The 22,823-nt window shown below is 38.1% G+C and overlaps 3 protein-coding genes and 1 pseudogene across 5 annotated transcripts; all 4 read right to left on the reverse strand.

Annotated features, from left to right (window-relative positions):
* Positions 1-1,296: 1,296 nt before the first annotated feature.
* On the reverse strand, positions 1,297-10,185 carry LOC141811889 (uncharacterized; annotated as a pseudogene).
* A 1,053-nt stretch (positions 10,186-11,238) lies between these two features.
* On the reverse strand, positions 11,239-12,372 carry LOC141811890 (heavy metal-associated isoprenylated plant protein 39-like). Of its 2 annotated transcripts, XM_074699965.1 has the most exons (4): positions 12,171-12,372; positions 11,963-12,038; positions 11,705-11,865; positions 11,239-11,638 (listed from the first exon to the last, which is right to left on the reverse strand). In XM_074699965.1, the coding sequence occupies exons 1-4, from the start codon at positions 12,174-12,176 to the stop codon at positions 11,450-11,452; spliced, it is 432 nt and encodes a 143-aa protein (XP_074556066.1). In that variant the 5' UTR covers positions 12,177-12,372; the 3' UTR covers positions 11,239-11,449. The 2 variants fall into 2 exon arrangements, with proteins under 2 accessions (XP_074556066.1, XP_074556064.1); XM_074699963.1 differs by having other exon boundaries at positions 11,239-11,865; positions 12,171-12,351.
* A 496-nt stretch (positions 12,373-12,868) lies between these two features.
* Positions 12,869-20,191, reverse strand: LOC141811888 (uncharacterized). 2 transcript variants are annotated; one of them, XM_074699961.1, is made up of 6 exons: positions 20,031-20,191; positions 17,897-17,967; positions 17,624-17,694; positions 14,534-15,058; positions 14,371-14,461; positions 12,869-13,330 (listed from the first exon to the last, which is right to left on the reverse strand). In XM_074699961.1, the coding sequence occupies exons 1-6, from the start codon at positions 20,173-20,175 to the stop codon at positions 13,244-13,246; spliced, it is 990 nt and encodes a 329-aa protein (XP_074556062.1). In that variant the 5' UTR covers positions 20,176-20,191; the 3' UTR covers positions 12,869-13,243. The 2 variants fall into 2 exon arrangements, with proteins under 2 accessions (XP_074556062.1, XP_074556063.1); XM_074699962.1 differs by lacking the exon at positions 17,897-17,967.
* Positions 20,192-20,558: 367 nt separating this feature from the next.
* Positions 20,559-22,466, reverse strand: LOC141811664 (uncharacterized). Its single transcript, XM_074699692.1, has 2 exons — positions 20,883-22,466; positions 20,559-20,796 (listed from the first exon to the last, which is right to left on the reverse strand). Exons 1-2 carry the CDS (start codon positions 22,407-22,409, stop codon positions 20,680-20,682), a joined length of 1,644 nt encoding a protein of 547 aa, XP_074555793.1. The 5' UTR covers positions 22,410-22,466; the 3' UTR covers positions 20,559-20,679.
* Positions 22,467-22,823: the final 357 nt, after the last annotated feature.

Below are 22,823 nucleotides of genomic sequence, written 5' to 3' on the forward strand. Positions count from 1 at the left end.
ATAAGAAATATTAATTATTATATCAGTAAATTGAATCATATGTTATAGTAATTATGAAATTATAATTGTTATAAGATGAAAATTAAATGAGAGATAATAAAATCGAATCGGTGTATACATTTAGATAAATAATGATAATAGAATAATGATGAGATATCTTTTTAATAAAAAATTAAAATATGACACGGAGCGTTCTTTTTTATCTTTTCCAAAATTCTTTCGTACATTTTTCGTAGTTTGGTATTTGACAACAAGATTCCGAGCTGCAATCACAATCTCTGGGAAAAGCTGCTGTTCAATCGAGCCTCTAAACTAAATTTCTTTCTGGTGAAAAGCTGCTGTGAGCCTCAGCCTTTGCTTTCCCCATTTCATCACCAGCAGACAAAAAGTTTAATAATTTCGAATAAACAATCAACCCTCCTGTCTTCTCACCAAAACTGTCACTGATTCCACGTAGGACACTCTTGTACTTTTGCAGGCAAGTCAAATGCTGGGTCAAGAACAGTCGATTTCAGTCTGGCTTCATCGAGGAGTAGCTGAGGATAACATGCCTCCTTATCAGGGTTCCTATCGTCCTCCTCATCCTCAGTGAAAGCCACTTCACTAGCTTTCAAAAGGATAGACAGTCCCACGTATGCTCGTTTTCCATATTATCTGCTTATTCCTTCGTCCAAGAAAACATGATGTGAGATTGCAAATTGAACAGATTGATTGCGACCTCAGATCTCTATTAAATTACAAGTAACAACACTATTTAATTTCGCCAGATAACTCATTAGTTTAAGTTTTACAATTCAGTCAACAATACACTTAAATCTTTAGTATTCCAAACACCAACTCGAAGTCCATTTCTGCTGAAAAGTTTCAGCATTGAGACTACACCATATTTACAACCTCACTTATGCTCCTATCATTACCACAATCTCTCTCTGCCTTTAGATGTCCTCCGGCACAATTCTCTGTTGCAATGGCCCTGCTTCATACCACCAAAGTAATACAGAGTGGTCATCTTCTCTTGCTGCTGTTGATCACATGCCGTTGCAGGAGTTTGGATTGTCCTGAGCACTGGGCACATAGTAATAATATGTGGTTGTGTAAGGATTGTAGTTCACGGGAGGATTATCCACAAACTCTGGTGCCATTTGTGACTCAAGGGGCTCCTCCTTGGGCACCTCCTTCTTAGTCTCCTCTTCTTGGCCTCCTCTTTCTCTTTGGCTCTTCCTTCTTCTCCTCCTTGGCAGGTCCAATTGAGACTATGTTTGTGGACCAAAATTTTCTCAGTTTGGTGACGACGCTCACGGGGTCAACCGATCCGATCACTGTCATTATTTTCACATTCATATCAATTCTGATTGAATCAATCCCTGTGTAGAAAAATGCGATATAGTTCATAGAAATTGATCAAAGACACAACATGGTGGAAAAGAGAGGAGGAAAAAAGAGGGAGGTGAGGTACCTTGAAGGATGGAGACAGCCTTCATGGCCTTCTGCTTATCCTTGACATCATTTAGCTCCAATTTAAGTACAATTTTCTGCAAATGAAGCTCAAATAATTAGAACATGGAAGAAAAATTGACTTCTTTGAGATGTAGACACAATTTCATCAAGCACAAATCTCTATATGATATTGAATTCATTCAGAAAAAAAAAGAAGCTAAACTGACCTTCATCTCTTGCACGAGAGTAGTAAAGAATCCCAATGAATAAGCAGAAAGTGGAATGGAATGGAATGGAATGACTGAAACATTTTTATAGTGTGGCTATCCTTAAGTGCGAATAAGAGAGAAAAAAGTGGTGGTTGTTTTGTCATTTTGGTAATCAGGCTGTCCACAGAATACGAAAGCACTTACTTGTGCATGGAGGAGATAGATTTTGTCTAAAGTACAGATCAAATGCATCTTTTCATCTACCTATGTACTTTATTTTATTTATATATTTATCTAGCTCTCCTGCTGGTGATACACTAAAAAATAATTCAATCTTCTGCTGGAATCTTTGAACTGTGAGAAAGTGAAGAAATACTTTTGATAAACTCTAGGCAAAGTGAAGCTTCTGCTGGAATCTTTGAGTTGTGAGAAAGTAAAAGAAATACTTTTGATAAACTCTAGGCAAAGTGAAGCTTCTGCTGGAATCTGAGTTGTGAGAAAGTGAAAGAAATACTTTTGATAAACTCTAGGCAAAGTGAACTTTCTGTCTCATATAAAAAATAATCAATGACAAATACTCGCACCATCTCTGCACCTTGCACCTGTAAGATTTCAATAACAACAATAATAATAACAAATACTCCTGTGGGGATAAGTTCTTTGGGTTATATAGCTCCTGAATCAAATCTTTGATCCAATCTCCCAACAATGCAAGAATACACTAGTTCATGCAGATTTCACTACAAGAGAAGAAATGTTGACATAAGGCCCATAAATTCACTGAAACGAGTGTTATTACCATTGCAGTAAGCTCAAATTGTGCTGGAAGATAATTTAAGAAACATCACGGGTTATCTTCTGCTAGCAATCTTAAGTCGGTAAAGCAGGAGACTTAATTTGGTTATCATTGACTCATGAGTTTATTAGAACAAACTAGAGAAAACTCTTTTGTTTTTCGTCTTGCCATACGGAATATAACCAGACATGTAGTTCATGGAGACCATAAGACACAAGCTCCATAGATCTGATAGAGGACAGTGGACTAGGCAACATGATGCCTCAGTGGTATAGTTAAAATCAAGCCAGTACTGCGACACCTCTCATTAAGAAGCCAGTACTGAACCAAAAGTATGTTAAAATCAAGCTCCATATTTAGGTGCTTTCCAAAGCTTAAATGCCACCACATAGATAAATCGATCAGCAAGTAGTGCGAGCTTACCTCCTCGCTGGACGACAAGAATGAAAGCAAATGTCAAGTTGCAGATCAGTTAAGATAAATAGCCAATCAAAGGATACAGTGTAATTCAGTAAGTTGATGTGTTTGCAGAAAGATGAAATATTCAACAAACTAAATTGTCCAAAGAGGCCGTTCAGACTGAATTGTCTAAGCACAAAGAAATCCATTTTGGTTAATTACCTGAAATTAGTCCTGCATTCATGTTTGAAACTAATAAATGCAAACTAGTGTCTAATCGGCATCCCTATTTCTAAATATCAAACAGACGTTCCTCCTTTTTTAAATAAATTATTTTAAGCAACAATAAATTTAAAAATCATTTTAATTTTCAGCAGAAGATCAAAATTAATTTCAAATTTATCAAAAGTTTGCATATCACTCGCATTTGTCCTCCTGCACAAAATCACTGGAAAGGTGGCCTCCTACAACATTCAACAGTTTCTCTTTAAAATCATCAAACTTTAATCTGAACTCCCAATTAAAATCAAATATCAATTTTTTACCTCGTACAACATTCAGCAATTTGTATTAAATATTTTGATTAAAACTATGTATGTTTGCTCAAAATAAGAAAATAAAGTAAAAAAAGGTGGCCTTTTGTTAAAAAAAAACAAAGAGAGGCACCCCATTAATGACAAGGAAAAGACAAAAAAATTCAAGATATTAATCTAGGAAATCTTGATAAAACAATAACTTATTTGAATACAAGTGGGACGATGATTTTTTCACTATACAAGCTATTTAGTATATTCCAAAACTAAAAAATAAAAGATTATAGTTACTATACTATTTTTTTAAAATTATTATCTAAAACTATTTCTAAGAATCTCCTTTTAATTCTAAAACTAAAAAAAATAAAAGGCAGGTATATAAGAAAACATTGTTTTCAATAGAATCAAACTTAGCCCTAGATAATATCAAAAAATTGGGAGTATCAATAAATAAACAAATTGCAATGAACTCAAATTAGCTGATACAAAACATTGTTCCTTATCAAAGCATTTTTTTTACCTCCCTGAAATCATCAAAACAGAATCTCAAGGCCAAATCCCGGCAAGTTACATCCTCCTGCCACTGGGCAATCAACATTGGATGGTGATGCCTGCAAGTTACTGATAGTTGATAAGCAACTTCCTAACCATATTTAAGCAAAGATCACAAAATTAACTTAAACCTGATGTCAGGCAATATGTTTAACAATAGATCAGAATTTGTTTCTGCAAATGAATTCCGCCTTTCATGGTGTAGAGTGATCCAGGATGAGCAACATTCACTACTCCACCTACTAGTTTGTTGAAAAGATTAATATCGGTGCTGATGACCTTCCATTTTCTCATTATTTAATTTATGATCTGGTGTGATGTGCAAAAACACCAAATCAAAATCATATTTGTCAAGAACTTCTCAATCTAAAAATCCTAGAAGCTTCAGCAATTCCAACACAATAGCATTGCTATCAAAATTTCCTTTGGGATCAACACTAGCATGAATCCTCTTAATCAAGTCAGAAAATTGCGAAACACTAAATCCAAGATTTGAAGCATAAAGACCGGACAATGGGGCAATTAGTAAACATGGCAGCTCTGAGACCCATAAACCTGAATAATCATAAAGACAGTCTTTTTTCACATTAAAGAATTATTATAAGAGTAAGTAGTAAGAAATTTTATAATAGACACACCCAAAACGCCTTATAATAGTGTGTTCTTTAGGATAATACTACAATTGCCATCCACATAAAATATGTAGACATCAAGGGTGTTGAGCATAGTTAAAGATGATAATAATATTTAAAACATAGCACAAAGAAAGTAAAAGTACAAAAATAAGTCATTGCCACATTTATGACATAAAACTAAGATAAAAGAAGAGCACAATAACCTCTCCAACAAACTTGCTCTTCTTTCAACCCGCTCACTAAGCTGCTCATTAAAATTTAAAAAGAATATTAAATCAACTTGGGTCAACATCAAGGTTGAGTGGGCTCCCCTCAAGTCAAGGTCAGAACAGTTATAAAGTAAATGTAAGAGGACAAATAAATAAAGGCAAATTAAGAATAAGCATAAAGGAGTAAGTGCAAAGCACCATATGCATTAACACAAATATTAGATCATAGAATGTAAACTTACGACATGATGCTCATTTGGAGCAATATACACACCTACCACAATCGGCCATTTTCCTCGTTGAGATTACAAAACTTATTGATGCCACAGTTGACAACTTGAGTGGACCAAAAATTGACATATAGTATGAAGGGTTCTAACTGCTCGCATCGTGGCACTAAACGAGTGTTCAGGTATGACAATATAAGAGTAATAACAATTATTAAGAAAATATGTATGGGTAAAAATAAAGGGTGGATTGTGCTCTATTGATTAATAGAAATGTTCTATGATAGTTAAATCTCTTCATGACACAGAATTTAATTAAGGTTAATTGATTTCACTAGAATCAAACGAGAAATTAGATAGTCCAGATTAATTGATTAATCTTGAGTTATTCTGTTTAATTCCAGAGAACTGCTGCCAATTAATTCAGACTAATTTGTGAAAATAATTATGACTAATGAAGTAGGATTAACTAGTTAACATAGTTGCAGTCATATTAACTAGTTAGCATAATTATAATGGCAATATGGTACTGTCTTTATGTCATCAAATTTCTGAACTGTATGCCACTTCTGCTTCATAAGACATTTGAGTAAATGATCTGCAGTTATGACCAACTAGCACCTTGAACTTGTTGATCATCTTTTCTTCAGGTGTCAAATGGTGGTAGGCTGTCTTGCTGGAAATTTTAAGGAAGCTCAACAGATAAGTCTGTATGCTATGTGCTATTCTAATCTATGTTCAAATCCTATCGTCTGAATGCGACCTTATCTGCTCATTTTTGTTGAAATCCTTTCTGTGTGCATGCAACCTCACAACACAGACTTGCTGTTTTGGCCCCATGTGATTTTGGTCTTTTGTAAGTGTTGGACTGGGCAATATCAACTCCAACCAGTCCATTGTATGCTTACCTTATCTGCTCTCTTCATGCTGCCTGCATTGGCGAATTCAGATTCACTACATGCTACTGCTTCTTCAAAAAAAAAAAAAATGATTATAATATTATAAATTAGTTCCGGTAACTAATTATTTAGGTTTTAGTTACAATCTAAATTTGGTTTCCTATCTGAACAATTCAAGGAGTTATGTAGAACTAAAGAATTAATTTCATTTAACCTGAATGTAATTCTGATTACAATTTGCTACATAGGTTTTGATCTTAATAGATTTTTGTTTCATTAAACATAAGGTTTTTTTAATCAAGAAATCATAACTCAAATTTGCATAAAATTCCGGATCAACTAAGCTAGATACTACTTAGGTTCTTATCTAATTCTGTTTAATTCTAGTCAAACCAATTATAACCTTGATTGAATTCTGCGTCAATTGTCATAGAGAGATATGAACCAAGAATTTGATCCGTGATCAAATCAATTAAGTGTTGTAGAACATTTATATTGAGTACTAGAGCATCATTCTGCTTTTCTCATTCTTTATACATATATTCTTAATAATAATTATTGCATTCTTGTGTTAGCATACAAACATACTTAGCTCCGTGATGTAGGTATGCCCATACAATGGGTTATGTGGTGGTTCCATTAAAGACTTAAAGGACGTGGTTCATTGTCCCAATGAGGACAACAGTGAAGTACAGTGTGATAGGTGTGTATATTGCTCAAAGGGAGTTACTCAAAGATATACAATAATTGCTTTATTCTTACCCCTCCATGCTTTTTCTTAATTGATACATTTATTATATTATTGTTTTCACCTTGACTTAGAGAATTCCTACTTCTACATTGTGTTGATGCCAATTGCTTTGATAAAAAAATTTCAAATCTAGTGAGTGGCCTAGTAAGCTAGCTGCAAAGGAGAGCAAGTTCATCTGAGACGCAAGCAATTATTTTCTTGTTTTAGCTTTCTCTTATGTAATACTTGTAATCACTTATTTTAGAGTTTGCAAAGACTTCCTAAGTGTCATATCTTTAGATATTAATATTATGTGTCTACATATTTATGTGAATGAAAATTGTTGTAATATTCTAGTGTACCCATCACAAGTTGTATTAGGGTATGATAATAATTGTGTCAGTAGACAAAAATGTTGAACCTTTGTGAGATTGCTGGAACTGACAAATCTTTGTTATCCCTGTTGATATTTAGTTCTGCATGATATCCCTCCTGAAAAGACAAAATAAAACTAGTAAAAAGTCTATATAAAGGTGCTTTGTGTTATATTTTCTTTTTTTCATTTGTTCTGGTCTCTAAGTTAGGCCTTGTTTTATGTGAACATGAATACATGGAAAGCTGCCTGTATTTCAATTAAACGAAGATAAAATGTTTTCTACAACAAAAATCACCAATAAAGTCTCACCATTGCCACATTATAGTCATATGCATCCAATAACTGTGCTATCTCTCTAATTCTTCTATCATTTTCTGTTTCTGAGAATCATATACAATAGAAGTGAAGTTAAGAAACAAAATTTCAAGACACAAAGAAAAAAAAACAATTTAACCAGAAAAATAGGAATGATCGAAGATGACAGTATACTTTTTTCAAACAAGGCATTTTGCATAAAAAAAGATAACGTCATACACATAGGTGTCTCAATCCTCTCGTACTCTGTAAAGATGACAAACTATAACTCAACCAAAAACTAGAAGTACCAGTTGCATTATGACTAGCTGCTAATCTCTAGTGTATTCAGGGGCGGATGTATTAAGGGGCCCGGGGGGGCCATGGCCCCCCCAGTCCAAGTTGAACCTTTAATGTGTTTAGATTAAACCCTTAGGGTTACTGGTTAATAGGTTTTAGGGTTAATGGGTTGTTGATCTATTGGATCCTAAACCAACCCGATAAGCCGATAAGGAAACCTAGAAATCGCGAGTCTGCCTTCGTTGGGTCCTGATCGCGCCTCCGTCTTCTTCGTGTCTTCGTCGGGCGCGGCGGCAACAACTTCAGCTTGGATTGCCGGCGATCTGCAAGGTGGCTGAGGACGCCGGTGAATGAAGGGTGGATTGGGCAGTGCCGGTAACAGGGTCAATCGGCGGCGGCAATGGCGTGAAGGGCAGACCGGAAGAGTCAAAGAGAAGAAGTAAATCGGGTGAGTTTCAGCCGAATATGTAAGTTTGTACTTAGGTCCTTGATATATATCTTTGGGCAATTCTTTTGTTCAAATGAGTATATCGTTTTCATTATATGGCCCCCCCAAATATGAAATCCTGGATCCGCCCCTGAGTGTATTGCATGTCCATGAACCTTAATGCCAATGAAAGAATCAATTTTCTAAGAGAAACAAGGGTCAGATTTTAGATCATTCCTATAGTCCATGTTTTGAGACTGAGCACCCAATGCAGAGATATGGCTCTAGGTGTCCAACATTTCATTTCCTAATAGTTCAAAAGTCATTAATCATGCAATTAGAGCTAGAAATATTAAACAAGACCAAATTAAAGTGATATGACACAACCCGAATATATAAATGAGTGACAGAAATTGACCCTTTATATAGGAAATTTATTTTAAAAACATTAAAAAAATTTATGTCATATAACTTAATTCTCTAAGTTTATTAAATTTACACCTTATAAAATTATTTTCTAAAAATAAATAAATATATATAACTATTTTTATATTATCTCATATAAATTTTATTGACCTGAATGACAAACATAATACATATTGCCACCCTTATATGCAATGTCTAACTCTACGTGTTAAGAGTTGAAGTGTCGAATGTGTAACTCAGATAAGAGAAATGTAGATGAAAGGTTTCAGTAAGAAAGCATATGGAGCGAGACATTTTATTACTTTGCTAACCCATGTTGCAGCTCTAAATCTGAATGGCATCCTTCCACACATTTTTAGTAGAACTTTATTGGCCCCTTGGATGTAAGCAATGCCACACGATAAGAAAAAGGTTGCATCTTCATATCCATTTATTGACTTAGGGGAATCAATAAACAGATGAGACAGGACTAAAGGACAATGCCATTTGGTTATGAACTCACTTAACAGATGAAACAAGACGAACTGAAAATGTCATTCTTTTTGTTTTTGAACTTGCTTACCAACTAAAACTAGTATGAGACAAGACAACATTTTTTCTAAACAACTTCCAATATGGTACTTCCAGATAAGCACAGAAAATCAACATTTGAAAGTAGGCTTAACCTTGTCAGGAAACATCCACCTCATAGCCCTAGAATCAAAACCAAACTAAAGATGTGAGAATTAGATGAGCATCACTTGCACAAGTAAACATTATAATATATTTTTTTCAAGCGATTTCCTAATCAATATACAAAAATAGAAGAAAGTGATACAAACAAAACCATCCGTCAAATTCTTTCCTGTTTATGCAAATAAAGAACCTTTATTTCAGTATACACACACACACACATAACCGCCAGCTACCAGAAAGAGAAAACTGGCCTGTAGTGCACTATTAACTATCCGAGTTAAACAATGAGGCCTAGACTAAAGATAATGTGCTGCTGCTCCATATGCACCAAAACGTGGAGACTCACTTAACTTTCCTTCAAAGAAAAAAAGGAATGAATGGAGGTTAGAATACAGTTTTTTCATCCTACCAATGTGTAACTGAGAACTATCTTTATGCATTTCAGGCGAGCATCTCGATTGTTCTAAAAAGTCCAACTGCCAGAGGAGATTGCACCTGATTTAAGTCACTCATTCGCAAAACAATCTTTGTTCAAGTTTTGAGATTAGGATGTACATGTAAAGCAGAGTCGAGAATCGTATATTAATGGCATCGGCCATGTAACGCCAGGAACAGTTGAAATGGACAAGAATAACCGCGAAAACCGATCTTCAACAAAGGGAAGCAACAGAACATCGATCCCAGTTCATTTTCAACTCTAAGCCCTCTCCTACAGATGGGTCACATGCGGAGACTCATACTCCTGTCTGAATCCCATCGTCGGTAACCCTCTTATCTCGAATCGCATATATTTACCATCGTCAAAGAACAACAAAAGCTTTGAGTAGGGGATCAAGAAGCAACGGGGGTCGATCGCTGCTGCATGAGGCGGACAAGAAAAGAAGTGACGCGGCGTTACCTTGGGCGTCGGGAGGATCTCTGAGGGAGGGGAAGCCGCAGGAGGAGGCGAAGGAGTGGAGATCGGAGTGCAGCGGCGAGACAAGCTTGGCGTGACCATCGCCGTAGATCACCAGAGCTCGGCTCGGCTTGTCCGCCATCACTTCCCTCCTCTCCCCCATCGATCAATCGATCGATCGGTGATATTTGAGAACCAGACCAGACCCAACCAAAATCGAAGGGCTCACAGTTCAACTCGGTTCGATTGAACCGGTGGCAGATTTGACCACCGACACTTTGAATCGCCCTAATTTTGAATTGGAAATTTATCATTCCTATTTTAATTCTATTTAATAAATTATATTATTCTTTCGTACTTTGGTATTTGACAACAAGATTCCGAGCTGCAATCACAATCGAGCCTCTGTAGACGCAATCAATCTCTAAACTAAATTTCTTTCTGGGCAAAAGCTGATGTTCGTTCAATCGAAAAAAAAAGTTTGAAGTTTTCGACCATCGGAAATTTCCCATCATCCTTTGATTGCGTTCCCCATTTGAAAGAAAACCACCAGGCATAAATCATCCTTTGATTGCGTTCTCCATTTGAAAGAAAATTCTTACAAATACGTCGTAGTTAGAGATCGAACCGCGAGTCCTTGGATCAAAATCCGGATGTCCTACCGTTGTATCATCGCCCCGGAGGACTGCTGTTCGTTCAATCGAGCCTCAGCCTCTGCTGTCCCCATTCATCACCAGCTGCCCACACGTAGCACAATGATGCGTCCACCGGCCTCTGAGTTTTAGATGTAACTTGACAATAAGTTTAACAATTTTAAAGAAACAATCAACCCTCCTGTCTTCTCACCAAACCTTTGTCACTGATTCCACGTAGGACACTCTTGTATTTTTGCGGGCAGGTCAAATGCGAACAGTGGATTTCAGTCTGGCTCCATCGAAGAGTCGCTGAGGATAAACATTGCTCCTTATCAGGGTTCCTATCATCCTACTCATCCTCAGTGAAAGCCACTCCACTAGCTTTCAATGAGGATAGACAGTCCGACGTACGCTCGTTTTCTATATTATCTGCTTATTCCTTCGTCCAAGAAAACATGATGTGAGATTGCAACTTGAACAGATTGATTGCTACCTAATTTCGCCAGATATCTTCATTTAGTTTCTTATGTGTGGTTTTGCAGTTTTGATCAATTCATGCTGGCAGTCAACAAGACACTTAAATCTTTAGTATTCCAAACACCAACTCGAAGTCCATTTCTGCTGAAAAGTTTCAGCGTTGAGAATACACTATATTTACAACCTCACTTATTCTCCTATCATTGCCACAATCTCTCTCTACCTTTAGATGTCCTCTGCCACAATTCTCTGTTGCAGTGACCCTGCTTCATACCACCAAAGTAATACAGAGTGGCCATCTTCTCTTGCTGCTGTTGATCACATGGTGTTGCAGGAGTTTGGATTGTCCTGAGCACTGGGCACATAGTAATAATATGTGGTTGTGTAAGGATTGTAGTTCATGGGAGGATTGTAGTAGATTTTGTATGGATTCACAAACTCTGGTGCCATTTGTGACTCAAGGGGCTCCTTCTTGGGCACCTCCTTCTTAGTCTCCTCTTTCTTGGCCTCCTCTTTGATCTCTTCCTTTTTGGCCTCCTCTTTCTTCTCTTCCTTTGCTTCTTCCTTCTTTGCCTCCTCTTTCTTTGGCTCTTCCTTCTCCTCCTTGGCAGGTCCAATTGAGACTATGTTTGTGTACCAAAATTTTCTCAGTTTGGTGACGACGCTCACGGGGTCAACCGATCCGATCACTGTCATTGTTTTCGCATTCATATCGATTCTGATTGAATCAATCCCTGTGTAGAAAAATGCAATATCGTTCGTAGAAATTGATCAAAGACACAACATGGTGGAAAAGAGAGAGGAGGAGGAAAAAAGAGGGAGGTGAGGTACCTTGAAGGATGGAGACAGCCTTCATGGCCTTCTGCTTATCCTTGACATCATTTAGCTCCAGTTTAAGTACAATTTTCTGCAAATGAAGCTCAGACAATTAGAACATGAAAGAAAAATTGACCTTTTTTTTTAGATGTGGACAATTTCAACCAGCACAAATCTCTATAAGATATTAAATTCATTCAGAAAAAAAAGAAACTAAACTGACCTTCATCTCTTGCACGAGAGTAGTTAAGAGTCCCAATGAATAAGCAGAAAGTGGAATGGAATGGAGTGGAATGAATGAAACATTTTTATAGTGTGACTGTCCAATAAGAGAGAAAAAAGTGGTGGTTGTTTTGTCACTTTGGGAATCATGCTGCCCACAGAATACGAAAGCACTTATTTATGCATGGAGGAGATAGATTTTGTCTAAAGTACAGATCAAATCCATCCTTTTCATCTACCTATGTACTTTATTTATGTATTTATCTAGCTCTCTTGCTGGTGATACACTCGAAAATAATTCAATCTTCTGCGGGAATCTTTGAACTGTGAGAAAGTGAAAGAAATACTTTTGATAAACTCTAGGCAAAGTGAACCTTCTGCTGGAAGCTTTGAACTGTGAGAAAGTGAATACTTTTGTAAACTTTAGGCAAAGTGAACTTTCTGTCTCATAAAAAATAATCATTGACAAATACTCGCACCATCTCTGCACCTTGCACCTGTAAGATTTCAGTAACGACAATAATAATAACAAATACTGCTGTGGGGATAAGTTCTTTGGGTTTTATAGCTCCTGAATCAAGTCTTTGATCCAATCTTCCAACAATGCAAGAATACAAAAGTTCATCCAGATTTCACTACAAGAGAAGAAATGTTGACATAAGGCCCATAAATTCACTGAAACGAGTGTTATTACCGTTGCAGTAAGCTTGAATTGTACCGGAAGATAATTTAAGAAACAAGGCGTAATGAACCAAGAAACACTAGCTCCCATTTAACCAACTCTTCGACTCACGGGTTATTTTCTGCTAGCAATCTTAAGTTGGTAAAGTAGGGGACTTAGTTTGGTTATCATTGACTCATGAGTTTATTAGAACAAACTAGAGAAAACTCTTGTTTTTCGTCTTGCCATACAAATATAACCAGACATGTAGTTCATGGAGACCATAAGACACAAGCTCCATAGATCTGATAGAGGACAGTGGACTAGGCAACATGATGCCTCAGTGGTATAGTTAGAAGTCCTAGCAACACCTCTCTTTAAGAAGCCAATACTGAACCAAAAGTATGTTAAAATCAAGCTCCATATTTAGGTGCTTTCCAAAGCTTAAATGCCACCTCATAGAGAAACCGATCAGCAAGTATTGCGAGATTACCTCCTCGCTGCACGACAAGAATGAAAGCAAATGTCAAGTTGCAGATCAGTTAAGAGGATAGATATTAAATAGCCAATCAAAGGATACAGTGTAATTCAGTAAGTTGATGTGTTTGCAGAAAGATGAAATATTCAACAAACTAAATTGTCCAAAGAGGCCGTTCAGAATGAAGAATTGTCTAAGCACAAAGAAATCCATTTTGGTTAATTACCTGAAATTAGTCCTGCATTCATGTTTGAAACTAATAAATGCAGACTAGTGTCTAATCGGCATCCCTCTTTCTAACTATCAAACAGACGTTCCTCCTTTCTTTAAATAAATTATTTTAAGCAACAATAAATTTAAAAATCATTTTAATTTTCAGCAGAAGATCAAAATTAATTTCAAATTTATCAAAAGTTTGCATATCACTCGCATTTGTCCTCCTGCACAAAATCACTGGAAAGGTGGCCTCCTACAACATTCAACAGTTTCTTTTTAAAATCATCAAACTTTAATCTGAACTCCCAATTAAAATCAAATATCAATTTTTTACCTCCTACAACATTCAGCAATTTGTATTAAATATTTTGATTAAAACTATGTATGTTTGCTCAAAATAAGAAAATAAAGTAAAAAAAAAAGGTGGCCTTTTGTTTAAAAAAAAACAAAGAGAGGCACCCCATTAATGACAAGGAAAAGACAAAAAAAATCCAAGATATTAATCTAGGAAATCTTGATAAAATAATAACTTATTTGAATACAAGTGGGACGAAGATTTTTTTCACTATACAAGCTATTTAGTATATTCCAAAACTAAAAAATAAAAGATTATAGTTACTATACTATTTTTTTTAATTATTATCTAAAACTATTTCTAAGAATCTTCTTTTAATTCTAAAACTAAAAAAAATAAAAGGCAGATATATAAGAAAACATTGTTTTCAATAGAATCAAACTTAGCCCTAGATAATATCAAAAAATTGGGAGTATCAATAAATAAACAAATTGCAATGAACTCAAATTAGCTGATACAAAACATTGTTCTTTATCAAAGCATTTTTTTACCTCCCTGAAATCATCAAAACAGAATCTCATGGCCATATCCCGGCAAGTTACACCCTCCTGCCACTGGGCAATCAACATTGGATGGTGATGCCTGCAATTAACTGATAGGTGATAAACAACTTCCTAACCATATTTAAGCAAAGATCACAAAAATAACTTAAACCTGATGTCAGGCAATATGTTTCCGCCTTTCATGGTGTAGCTTTGGTGAGGACGAAGTAACAATAGATCAGAATTTGTTTCTGCAAATGAATTCAGATTCAAGGAGCAACGCTGGTCTCCACCAGAAACAGCACCATAACTTAACACAACAGAAAAGTGTAGACGAGAAACCACCAGTGATCCAGGATGAGCAACATTCACTACTCCACCTACTAGTTTGTTGAAAAAATTAATATCGGTGCTGATGACCTTCCCATTTTTCTCATCATTTAATTTATGATCTGGTGTGATGTGCAAAAACACCAAATCAAAATCATATTCGTCAAGAACTTCTCCATCTAAAAATCCTAGAAGCTTCAGCAATTCCAACACGATAGCATTGCTATCAAAATTTCCATTGGGATCAACACTAGCATGAATCCTCTTAATCAAGTCAGAAAATTGTGAAACACTAAATCCAAGATTTGAAGCACAAGATCCAACAATGGGGCAATTAGTAAACATGGCAGCTCTGAGACCCATAAACCTGAATAATCATAAAGACAGTCTTTTTTCACATTAAAGAATTATTATAAGAGTAAGTAGTAAGAAATTTTATAATTGACACACCCAAAACACCTTATAATAATGTGTTCTTTAGGATAATACTACAATTGCCATCCACATAAAATATGTAGACATCAAGGGTGTTGAGCATAGTTAAAGATGATAATAATATTAAAAACATAGCACATAGAAAGTAAAAGTACAAAAATAAGTCATTGTCACATTTATGACATAAAACTAAGATATAAGAACACAATAACCTCTCCGATGAAATTGCTCTTCTTTCAACCCGCTCACTAAGCTGCTCATTAAAATTTAAAAAGAATTATTAAATCAACTTGGGTCAGCATCAAGGTCGAGTGGGCTCCCCTCAAGTCAAGGTCAGAACAGTTATAAAGTAAATGTAAGAGGTCAAATAAAATAAAGGCGAATTAAGAATAAGCATAAAGGAGTAAGAGCAAAGCACCATATGCATGAACACAAATATTAGATCATAGAATGCAAACTTACGACATGTGTGGTCTATGGAGAAACTCTCATGCTCATTTGGAGCAATATACACACCTACCACAGTTGGCCATTTTCCTCGTTGAGATTACAAACCTTATTGTTGCCACAGTTGACAACTTGAATGGACCACAACAGAACATATACTATGACTGGTTCTAACTGCTTGCATCGTGGCACTAAACGAGTGTTCAGGTATGACAATATAAGAGCAATAACAATTATTAAGAATATAAGTATGGGCAATAATAAAGGGTGGATTGTGTTCTATTGATTAATAGAAATGTTCTATGATAGTTAAATCTCTTCATGACACAGAATTTAATCAAAGTTAATTGATTTCACTAGAATCAAATGAGAAAGTAGATAGTCCAGATTAATTGATTAATCTTGAGTTCTTCTGTTTAATTTCAAAGAACTGCTGCCAATTATTTCAGACTAATTTGTGAAATAATTCTGACTAATGAAGTAGGATTAACTAGTTAACATAGTTGCAGTCAGATTAACTAGTTAACATAATTATAATGGCAATATAGTACTGTCTTTATGTCATCAAATTTCTAAACTGTACGCCACTTCTGCTTCATAAGACATTTGAGTAAATGGTCTGCAGTTATGACCAACTAGCACCTTGAACTTGTGGATCATCTTTTCTTCAGGTGTCAAATGGTGGTAGGCTGTCTTGCTGGAAATTTTCAGGATGCTCAGCAGATAAGTCTGCATGCTATGTGCTATTCTAATCTGTGTTCAAATCCTATCTGTGTGAATGCGACCTTATCTGCTCATTTTTGTTGAAATCCTTTCTGTGTGCATGCGACCTCACAACACAGACTTACTGTTTTTACCCCATGTGATTTTGTTCTTTTTTAAGTGTTGGCCTGGGCTATATAAACTCCAACCAGTGCACTGTATGCTTACCTTATCTGCTCTCTTAATGTTGCCTGCATTGGCAAATTCAGATTCACTACATGCTACTGCTTAAAAAAAAATTATAATATTATAAATTAGTTGTGGTAACTAGTTATTTAGGTTTTAGTTACAATCTAAATTTGGTTTCCTATGAACTGTTATGTAGAACTAAAGAATTAATTTCATTTAATCTGAATTTAATTCTGATTACAATTTGCTACATAGGTTTTGATCTTTAGATTTTTGTTTCATTAAACATAAGGTTTTTTTTAATAAAGAAATCATAACTCAAATTTGCATAAAATTCCGGATCAACTGAGCTAGAGACTACTTAGGTTCTTATCTAATTCTGTTTAATTCTAGTCAAACCAATTATAACCTTGATTGAATTCTGCGTCAATTGTCATAGAGAGATATGAACCAAGAATTTGATCCATGATCAAATCAATTTACTATTGTAGAACATTTCTATTGTGTACTAGAGCATCATTTTGCTTTTCTCATTCTTTAGACATATATTCTTAATAATAATTATTGCATTCTTGTGTTAGCATACAAACATACCTAGCTCCGTGATGTAGGTATGCCCATACAATGTGTCATGTGGTGGTCCCCATTAAAGACTTAAAGGGCATGGTTCATTGTCCCAATGAGGACAACAGTGAAGTACACTGTGACAGGTGTGCATATTGCTCAAAGGGTGTTACTCAAAGATATACAATAATTGCTTTACTCTTACTGCCTCCATGTTTTTTCTTAATCGATACATTTATTATATTATTGTTTTGACCTTGACTTACAGAATTCCTACTTCTACATAGTGTTGATGCCAATTGCTTTGATAAAAAAATTTCAAATCTAGTGACTGGCCTAGTAAGCTAGCTGCCAAGGAGAGCAAGTTCATCTGAGACGCAAGCAATTATTTTCTTCTTTTAGCTTTCTCTTATGTAATAATTGTAATCACTTATTTTAGAGTTTGCAAAGACTTCCTAAGTGTTATATCTTTAGATATTAATATTATGTGTCTACATATTTATGTGAATGAAAATTGTTGTAATATTCTAGTGTACCCATCACAAGTTGTATTAGGGTATGATAATAATTGTGTCAGCAGAAAAAAATGTTGAACCTTTGTGAGATTGCTGGAACTGACAAATCTTTGTTATCCCTGTTGATATTTAGTTCTGCATGACATCCCTCCTGAAAAGAGAAAATAAAACTAGTAAAAAGTCTATATAAAGGTACTTTGTGTTATATTTTCCTTTTTTTCATTTGTTCTGGTCTCTAAGTTAGGCCTTGTTTTATGTGAACATGAATACATGGACAGCTGCCTGTATTTCAATTAAACGAAGACAAAATGTTTTCTACTTATGCAGAACAAAAATCACCAATAAAGTCTCACCATTGCCGCATTAAAGTCATGTGCATCCAATAACTGTGCTATCTCTCTAATTCTTCTATCATTTTCTGTTTCTGAGAATCATATACAATAGAAGTGAAGTTAAGAAACAAAATTTCAAGACACAAAGAAAAAGAAAAAAAAAACAATTTAACCAGAAAAATTGGAATGATCGAAGATGACAGTATACTTTTTAAAGCGAGACATTTTGCAGAAAAAAAGATAACCTCATACACAAAGGTGTCTCAATACTCTCGTGCTCTGTAAAGATGACAAACTATAACTCAACCAAAAACTAGAAGTACCAGTTGCATTATGACTAGCTGCTAATCTCTAGCGTATTACATGTCCATGAACCTTAATGCCAATGAAAGAATCAATTTTCTAAGAGAAACAAGGGCCAGATTTTAGTTCATTCCTATAGTCTATGTTTTGAGACTGAGTACCCAACACAGAGATATGGATCTAGGTGTCCAACATTTCATTTCCTAAAAGCTCAAAAGTCATTAATCATGTAATTAGAGCTAGAAATATTAAAGAAGACCAAATTAAAGTGATACAACACAACCCGAATATATAAATGAGTGACAGAAATTGACCCTTTATATAGGAAATTTATTTTAAAAACATTAAAAAAGTTTATGTCATATAACTTAATTCTCTAAGTTTATTAAACTTACGCCTTATAGAATTATTTTTAAAATAAATAAATATATATATATATATAACTATTTTTATATTATCTCATATAAGTTTTATTGACCTGAATGACAAACATAATACATATTGCCACCCTTGTATGCAATGCCTACCTCTACGTGTTAGAGTTGAAGTGTCAAATGTGTAACTCAGATAAGAGAAAGGTAGATGAAAGGTTTCAGTAAGAAAGCATATGGAGTGTAGGCATTTTATTACTTTGCTAACCTATGTTGTAGCTCTAAATCTGAATGACATCCTTCCACACGTTATTAGTAGAACTTCTATTGGCCCCTTGGATGTAACCAATGCCACACAATAAGAAAAAGGTTGCATCTTCATATCCGTTTATTGACTTAGGGGAATCAATAAACAGATGAGACAGGACTAAAGGGCAATGCCATTTGGTTATGAACTCACTTTAACAGATGAAACAAGACGAACTGAAAATGTCATTCTTTCTGTTTTTGAACTCGCTTACCAACTAAAACTAGTATGAGCGACAAGACAACATTTTTTTCTAAACAACTTCCAATATGGTACTTCCAGATAAGCACAGAAAATCAACATTTGAAAGTAGGCTTAACCTTGTCAGGAAACATCCACCTCGTAGCCCTAGAATCAGAACCAAACTAAAGATGTGAGAATTAGATGAGCATCACTTGCACAAGTAAACATTATAATTTTTTTTTTTCAAGCGATTTCCTAATCAATATACAAAAATAGAAGAAAGTGATACAAACAAAACCATCCGTCAAGTTCTTTCCTGTTTATGCAAATAAAGAACCTTTATTTCAGTATACACACACACATAACCGCCAGCTATCAGAAAGAGAAAACTGGCCTATAGTGCACCATTAACTATCCGAGTTAGACAATGAGGCATAGACTAAAGATAATGTGCTGAGACTCACTTAACTTTCCTTCAAAGAAAAAAAAAGGGAATGAATGGAGGTTAGAATACAGTTTTTTCATCCTACCAATGGGTAACTAAGAACTATCTTTATGCATTTCAGACGAGCATCTCCATTGTTCTAAAAAGTCCAACTGCCAGAGGAGATTGCAACTGATTTAAGTCACTCATTCGCAAAACAATCTTTGTTCAAGTTTTGAGATTAATGGCATCGGCCATGGAACGCCAGGAACAGTTGAAATGGACAAGAATAACCGAGAAAACCGATCTTCAACAAAGGGAAGCAACAGACCATCGATCCCAGTTCATTTCCAACCCTAAGCCCTCTCCTACAGATTGATCACATTTGGGAACATGCGGAGACTCATACTCCTGTCTGAATCCCATCGTCGGTAATCCTCTTATCTCGAATCGCATATATTTACCATCGTCAAAGAAAAACAAAAGCTGTGACTAGGGGATCAAGAAGCAACGGGGATCGATCGCTGCTGCATGAGACGGACAAGAAAAGAAGCGACGCGGCGTTACCTTGGGCGTCGGGAGGATCTCTGAGGGAGAGGAAGCCGCAGGAGGCGCGGGAGGCGAAGGAGTGGAGATGGGAGTGCAGCGGCGAGACGAGCTTGGCGTGACCATCGCCATAGATCACCAGAGCTCGGCTCGGCTTGTCCGCCATCGCTTCCCTCCTCTCCCCCAATGCGAATCGAATCGCCGATGATCGATCGATCGATCGGTGATATTTGAGAACAAGACCAAACCAAAATCGATGGGCTCACAGTTCGACTCGGTTCGATTGAACCGGTGGCCGATTTGACCACCGACACTTGGAATCGCCCTTTAAAAAATTTATCTAAATTTTGAATTGGAAATTTATCATTTAGATTTTAATAAATTATATTATTGTTTTTAAAAATAAAAAATATAAAATATACAATTAACTGAAGAGACCTACATGCTTAGAACCGTCAGCGTCTCTGCCACTCACGACGCGTGCACACCAACAGCACCAACTCCCTACCACCATGGCCGAGTGAGTGCCAATTCCAAAGAGCACGCGAAGGTCGTCGATGAACCAGGAATCTTTATTTTACAAAAGCGTCAAAATCTATGTTGAATTTGTTTTGCAGGGAAAACGTTACGGTGAGTAGCTCAGCTCGTCGTTACTACAAACACCATGACCTCACTGCTTGCTTAGCTCGCTGATCTCGCTTTCTCTGCACGTCCCTACCTCCATCGCCATCCGCTTCTTCCTCTCCTTCGCCACGGACAGCACCCTGCAGCAGTTCCTTCTCGGTGCCTGCCAAAGAAAGATTCATGGTGGGTGATTAAAGGAGTGAGCAAGAGGTGGTTGGTTGAGTAGTTGATGGCGGTTTTGAGTAGTACTCTGTCCCAGAGGCCGGGGTCGGGTTTCTTGTAGACGACGATGCGGTCGACGAGCGCCGAGGGGTCGGCCAACCGCCACCGGCACGTCGGGCGGGTCTCGCGGCGAAGCGCGTACTCCGTGACGGTGGTGCGGGTGGCGTTGTCGTAGCGGGCGGAGGCGAGGTAGTATACGTACGGCTTTTGGCACGGGTTGCGCGCCACCGGCCGGGTGTTGAAGGCGTAAGCCGTGTAGTCCGCTCGGCGGTACCAGTTGAGGAAAGTCCGCGTCGGCGTCTCCATCTCGCGCGGCGACATCACCCCGCGGACCACCGTGACGGCGAAGCCCCAGGAGATAGACACCGTCCAGAGCCGCGCGGTCTCATAGCAGATGGACTGCTGGATCACCCCGGCGGAGTCGAGGCGGACGGGGCCGGCGAAGATGCGGCGGAGCGCGGCGGCCTGAGTTTCGCCCGGGAAGAGAGGCTGCACGACGTCGAGGTGGTGGAGGGAGACGAGCGGGGCGACCGGGTGGGCGGTGAGGAGGCCGAGGAGGTCGCCGTAGACATCGTACTGGTGGAAGCCGGGATGTCGGGTGAGGGGGACGCCGAGCTCCGCCATGCAGGCTTGGATCCGGTCGTCGCTGCCGTAGAGAGCTGGGTAGCGACGGAGGCAGCGGTCCTGGACTCTGGCGAGGGAGGCGGCGAGGGGAGCGCTGATGGCGAAGCCACCGCCCCCGTAAGCCATGCTGTAGGAGAAGAAAATGTTCTGGAGATGGGACTCGGAAAGGGAACCGATGTAATAGGGTTGGCGGTGGTCGAATCGAGAGAGGACGCGGGCGAGATTATCGGGAAGGAACACCGTATCATCGTCCCCCATGACGAACCAGCGCACATTGGGGAGGCCGAGGCGGAACGTCTCGGAGACGATGCGGGAGATGCGGAGGGCGGAGCGATCGCCCTTCCGATGCGTGTAAGGGAAGCGGGAAGTGTCGCCGGAGATCTTGAGAACAGGGAGGGCAGGATCTTTAGCCTTCATCTCCTTGACATACTTATCGAGCCAGACAAAGCCGCGCATCTGCCGCGGCCGCCACCAGACCTTGATGTAGGCCTTCCGCTTCTCCCACAGCTTGGCGGAGGCGGCGATGCCGAACACAATGTGCTGCAGCTCCGTCGCAGTGGACTGGGCCCGAGGCGCTGCCAGCGTCGGCGGCGAGGGCGCCGATCTCTCCTCGGTACGGTTGGCGACGTCGGCGGTAAAGTTGGACAGGCGGACGACGGCGACACCGTCGCAGGAAGGCAAGGGGGAGGAGAGGAGGCTGTAGGTGTAGAAGAAGTACAAGAGCAGAAGGAAGAGGAGGAAAACGAAGAGGCGGTGGAAGAGGAAGTAGGGCTTACAATCCCTGGTCGACCAGAAATGGGACGACGAAGTCTTGCCATTGTGACGATGGTGATGGCCGCCGGCGCCAAAGACGCCCCAGAGAAGGGAAGAGGGAGACTTGGCGGCGTCAGAGGACGCCTTGTGGTTTCCCCCACCGCCGGAGTCCTTCATGGCTGCTCGGCCCGTCTCCGCCTTCTATTGCTGCTCCCGATCCATCCAGCAGCTCGATCGAAGGGAAAGAGGAAGAGAAAGGAGAGGAGGGGGCGGATATATAGAGGGAGGGGATAGTAATTAGTTACCAAAATGAGAGAGGAACAAACAGAGGCATAGATATATTATGGAATTCTATTCTGGGGGCGAAGCTTTCTATTTTACTCGTGGTGTCGAAGGCACAACAATAAGCTTATAAAATCTCACAAATGTTGTCGCACCGTGTGAGGGACCGTTTTCTGCGTCGTTTATTTTCTCTCGCCTTCTGTGGCACGATGAAGAACATGGCTAGGGACCCAACTACGCACCAACGATTCAAGCGTAGTCAACTATAAAACTTCGCACCAACCATTCACGCATAGTAGCATCGTGCGG

The sequence above is a fragment of the Curcuma longa genome, chromosome 17 (genome assembly GCF_044706935.1).
Source record: "Curcuma longa cultivar G26 ecotype Majalengka, Jawa Barat chromosome 17, ITB_CL_G26_1.1, whole genome shotgun sequence".
Lineage (NCBI taxonomy): Eukaryota > Viridiplantae > Streptophyta > Magnoliopsida > Zingiberales > Zingiberaceae > Curcuma > Curcuma longa.

Excerpts from the sequence above, each read along its gene's own strand:
- LOC141811890 (XM_074699963.1), bottom strand. Across the intron at positions 11,866-11,962 it reads GGCTGTCTCCATCCTTCAAG|GGATTGATTCAATCAGAATC; the intron begins GTACCTCACCTC and ends TTTTCTACACAG.
- LOC141811888 (XM_074699961.1), bottom strand. The coding sequence starts at position 20,175 with ATGGCGGACAAGCCGAGCCGAGCTCTGGTGATCTATGGCGATGGTCAC. Across the intron at positions 17,695-17,896 it reads ATGACTTTAATGCGGCAATG|GAGGGATGTCATGCAGAACT; the intron begins GTGAGACTTTAT and ends TTCTCTTTTCAG. Across the intron at positions 13,331-14,370 it reads GTTTTGATGATTTCAGGGAG|CGAGGAGGTAATCTCGCAAT; the intron begins GTAAAAAAATGC and ends CTTGTCGTGCAG.
- LOC141811664 (XM_074699692.1), bottom strand. The coding sequence starts at position 22,409 with ATGAAGGACTCCGGCGGTGGGGGAAACCACAAGGCGTCCTCTGACGCC. Across the intron at positions 20,797-20,882 it reads ACCCCGGCCTCTGGGACAGA|GCACCGAGAAGGAACTGCTG; the intron begins GTACTACTCAAA and ends TTTCTTTGGCAG.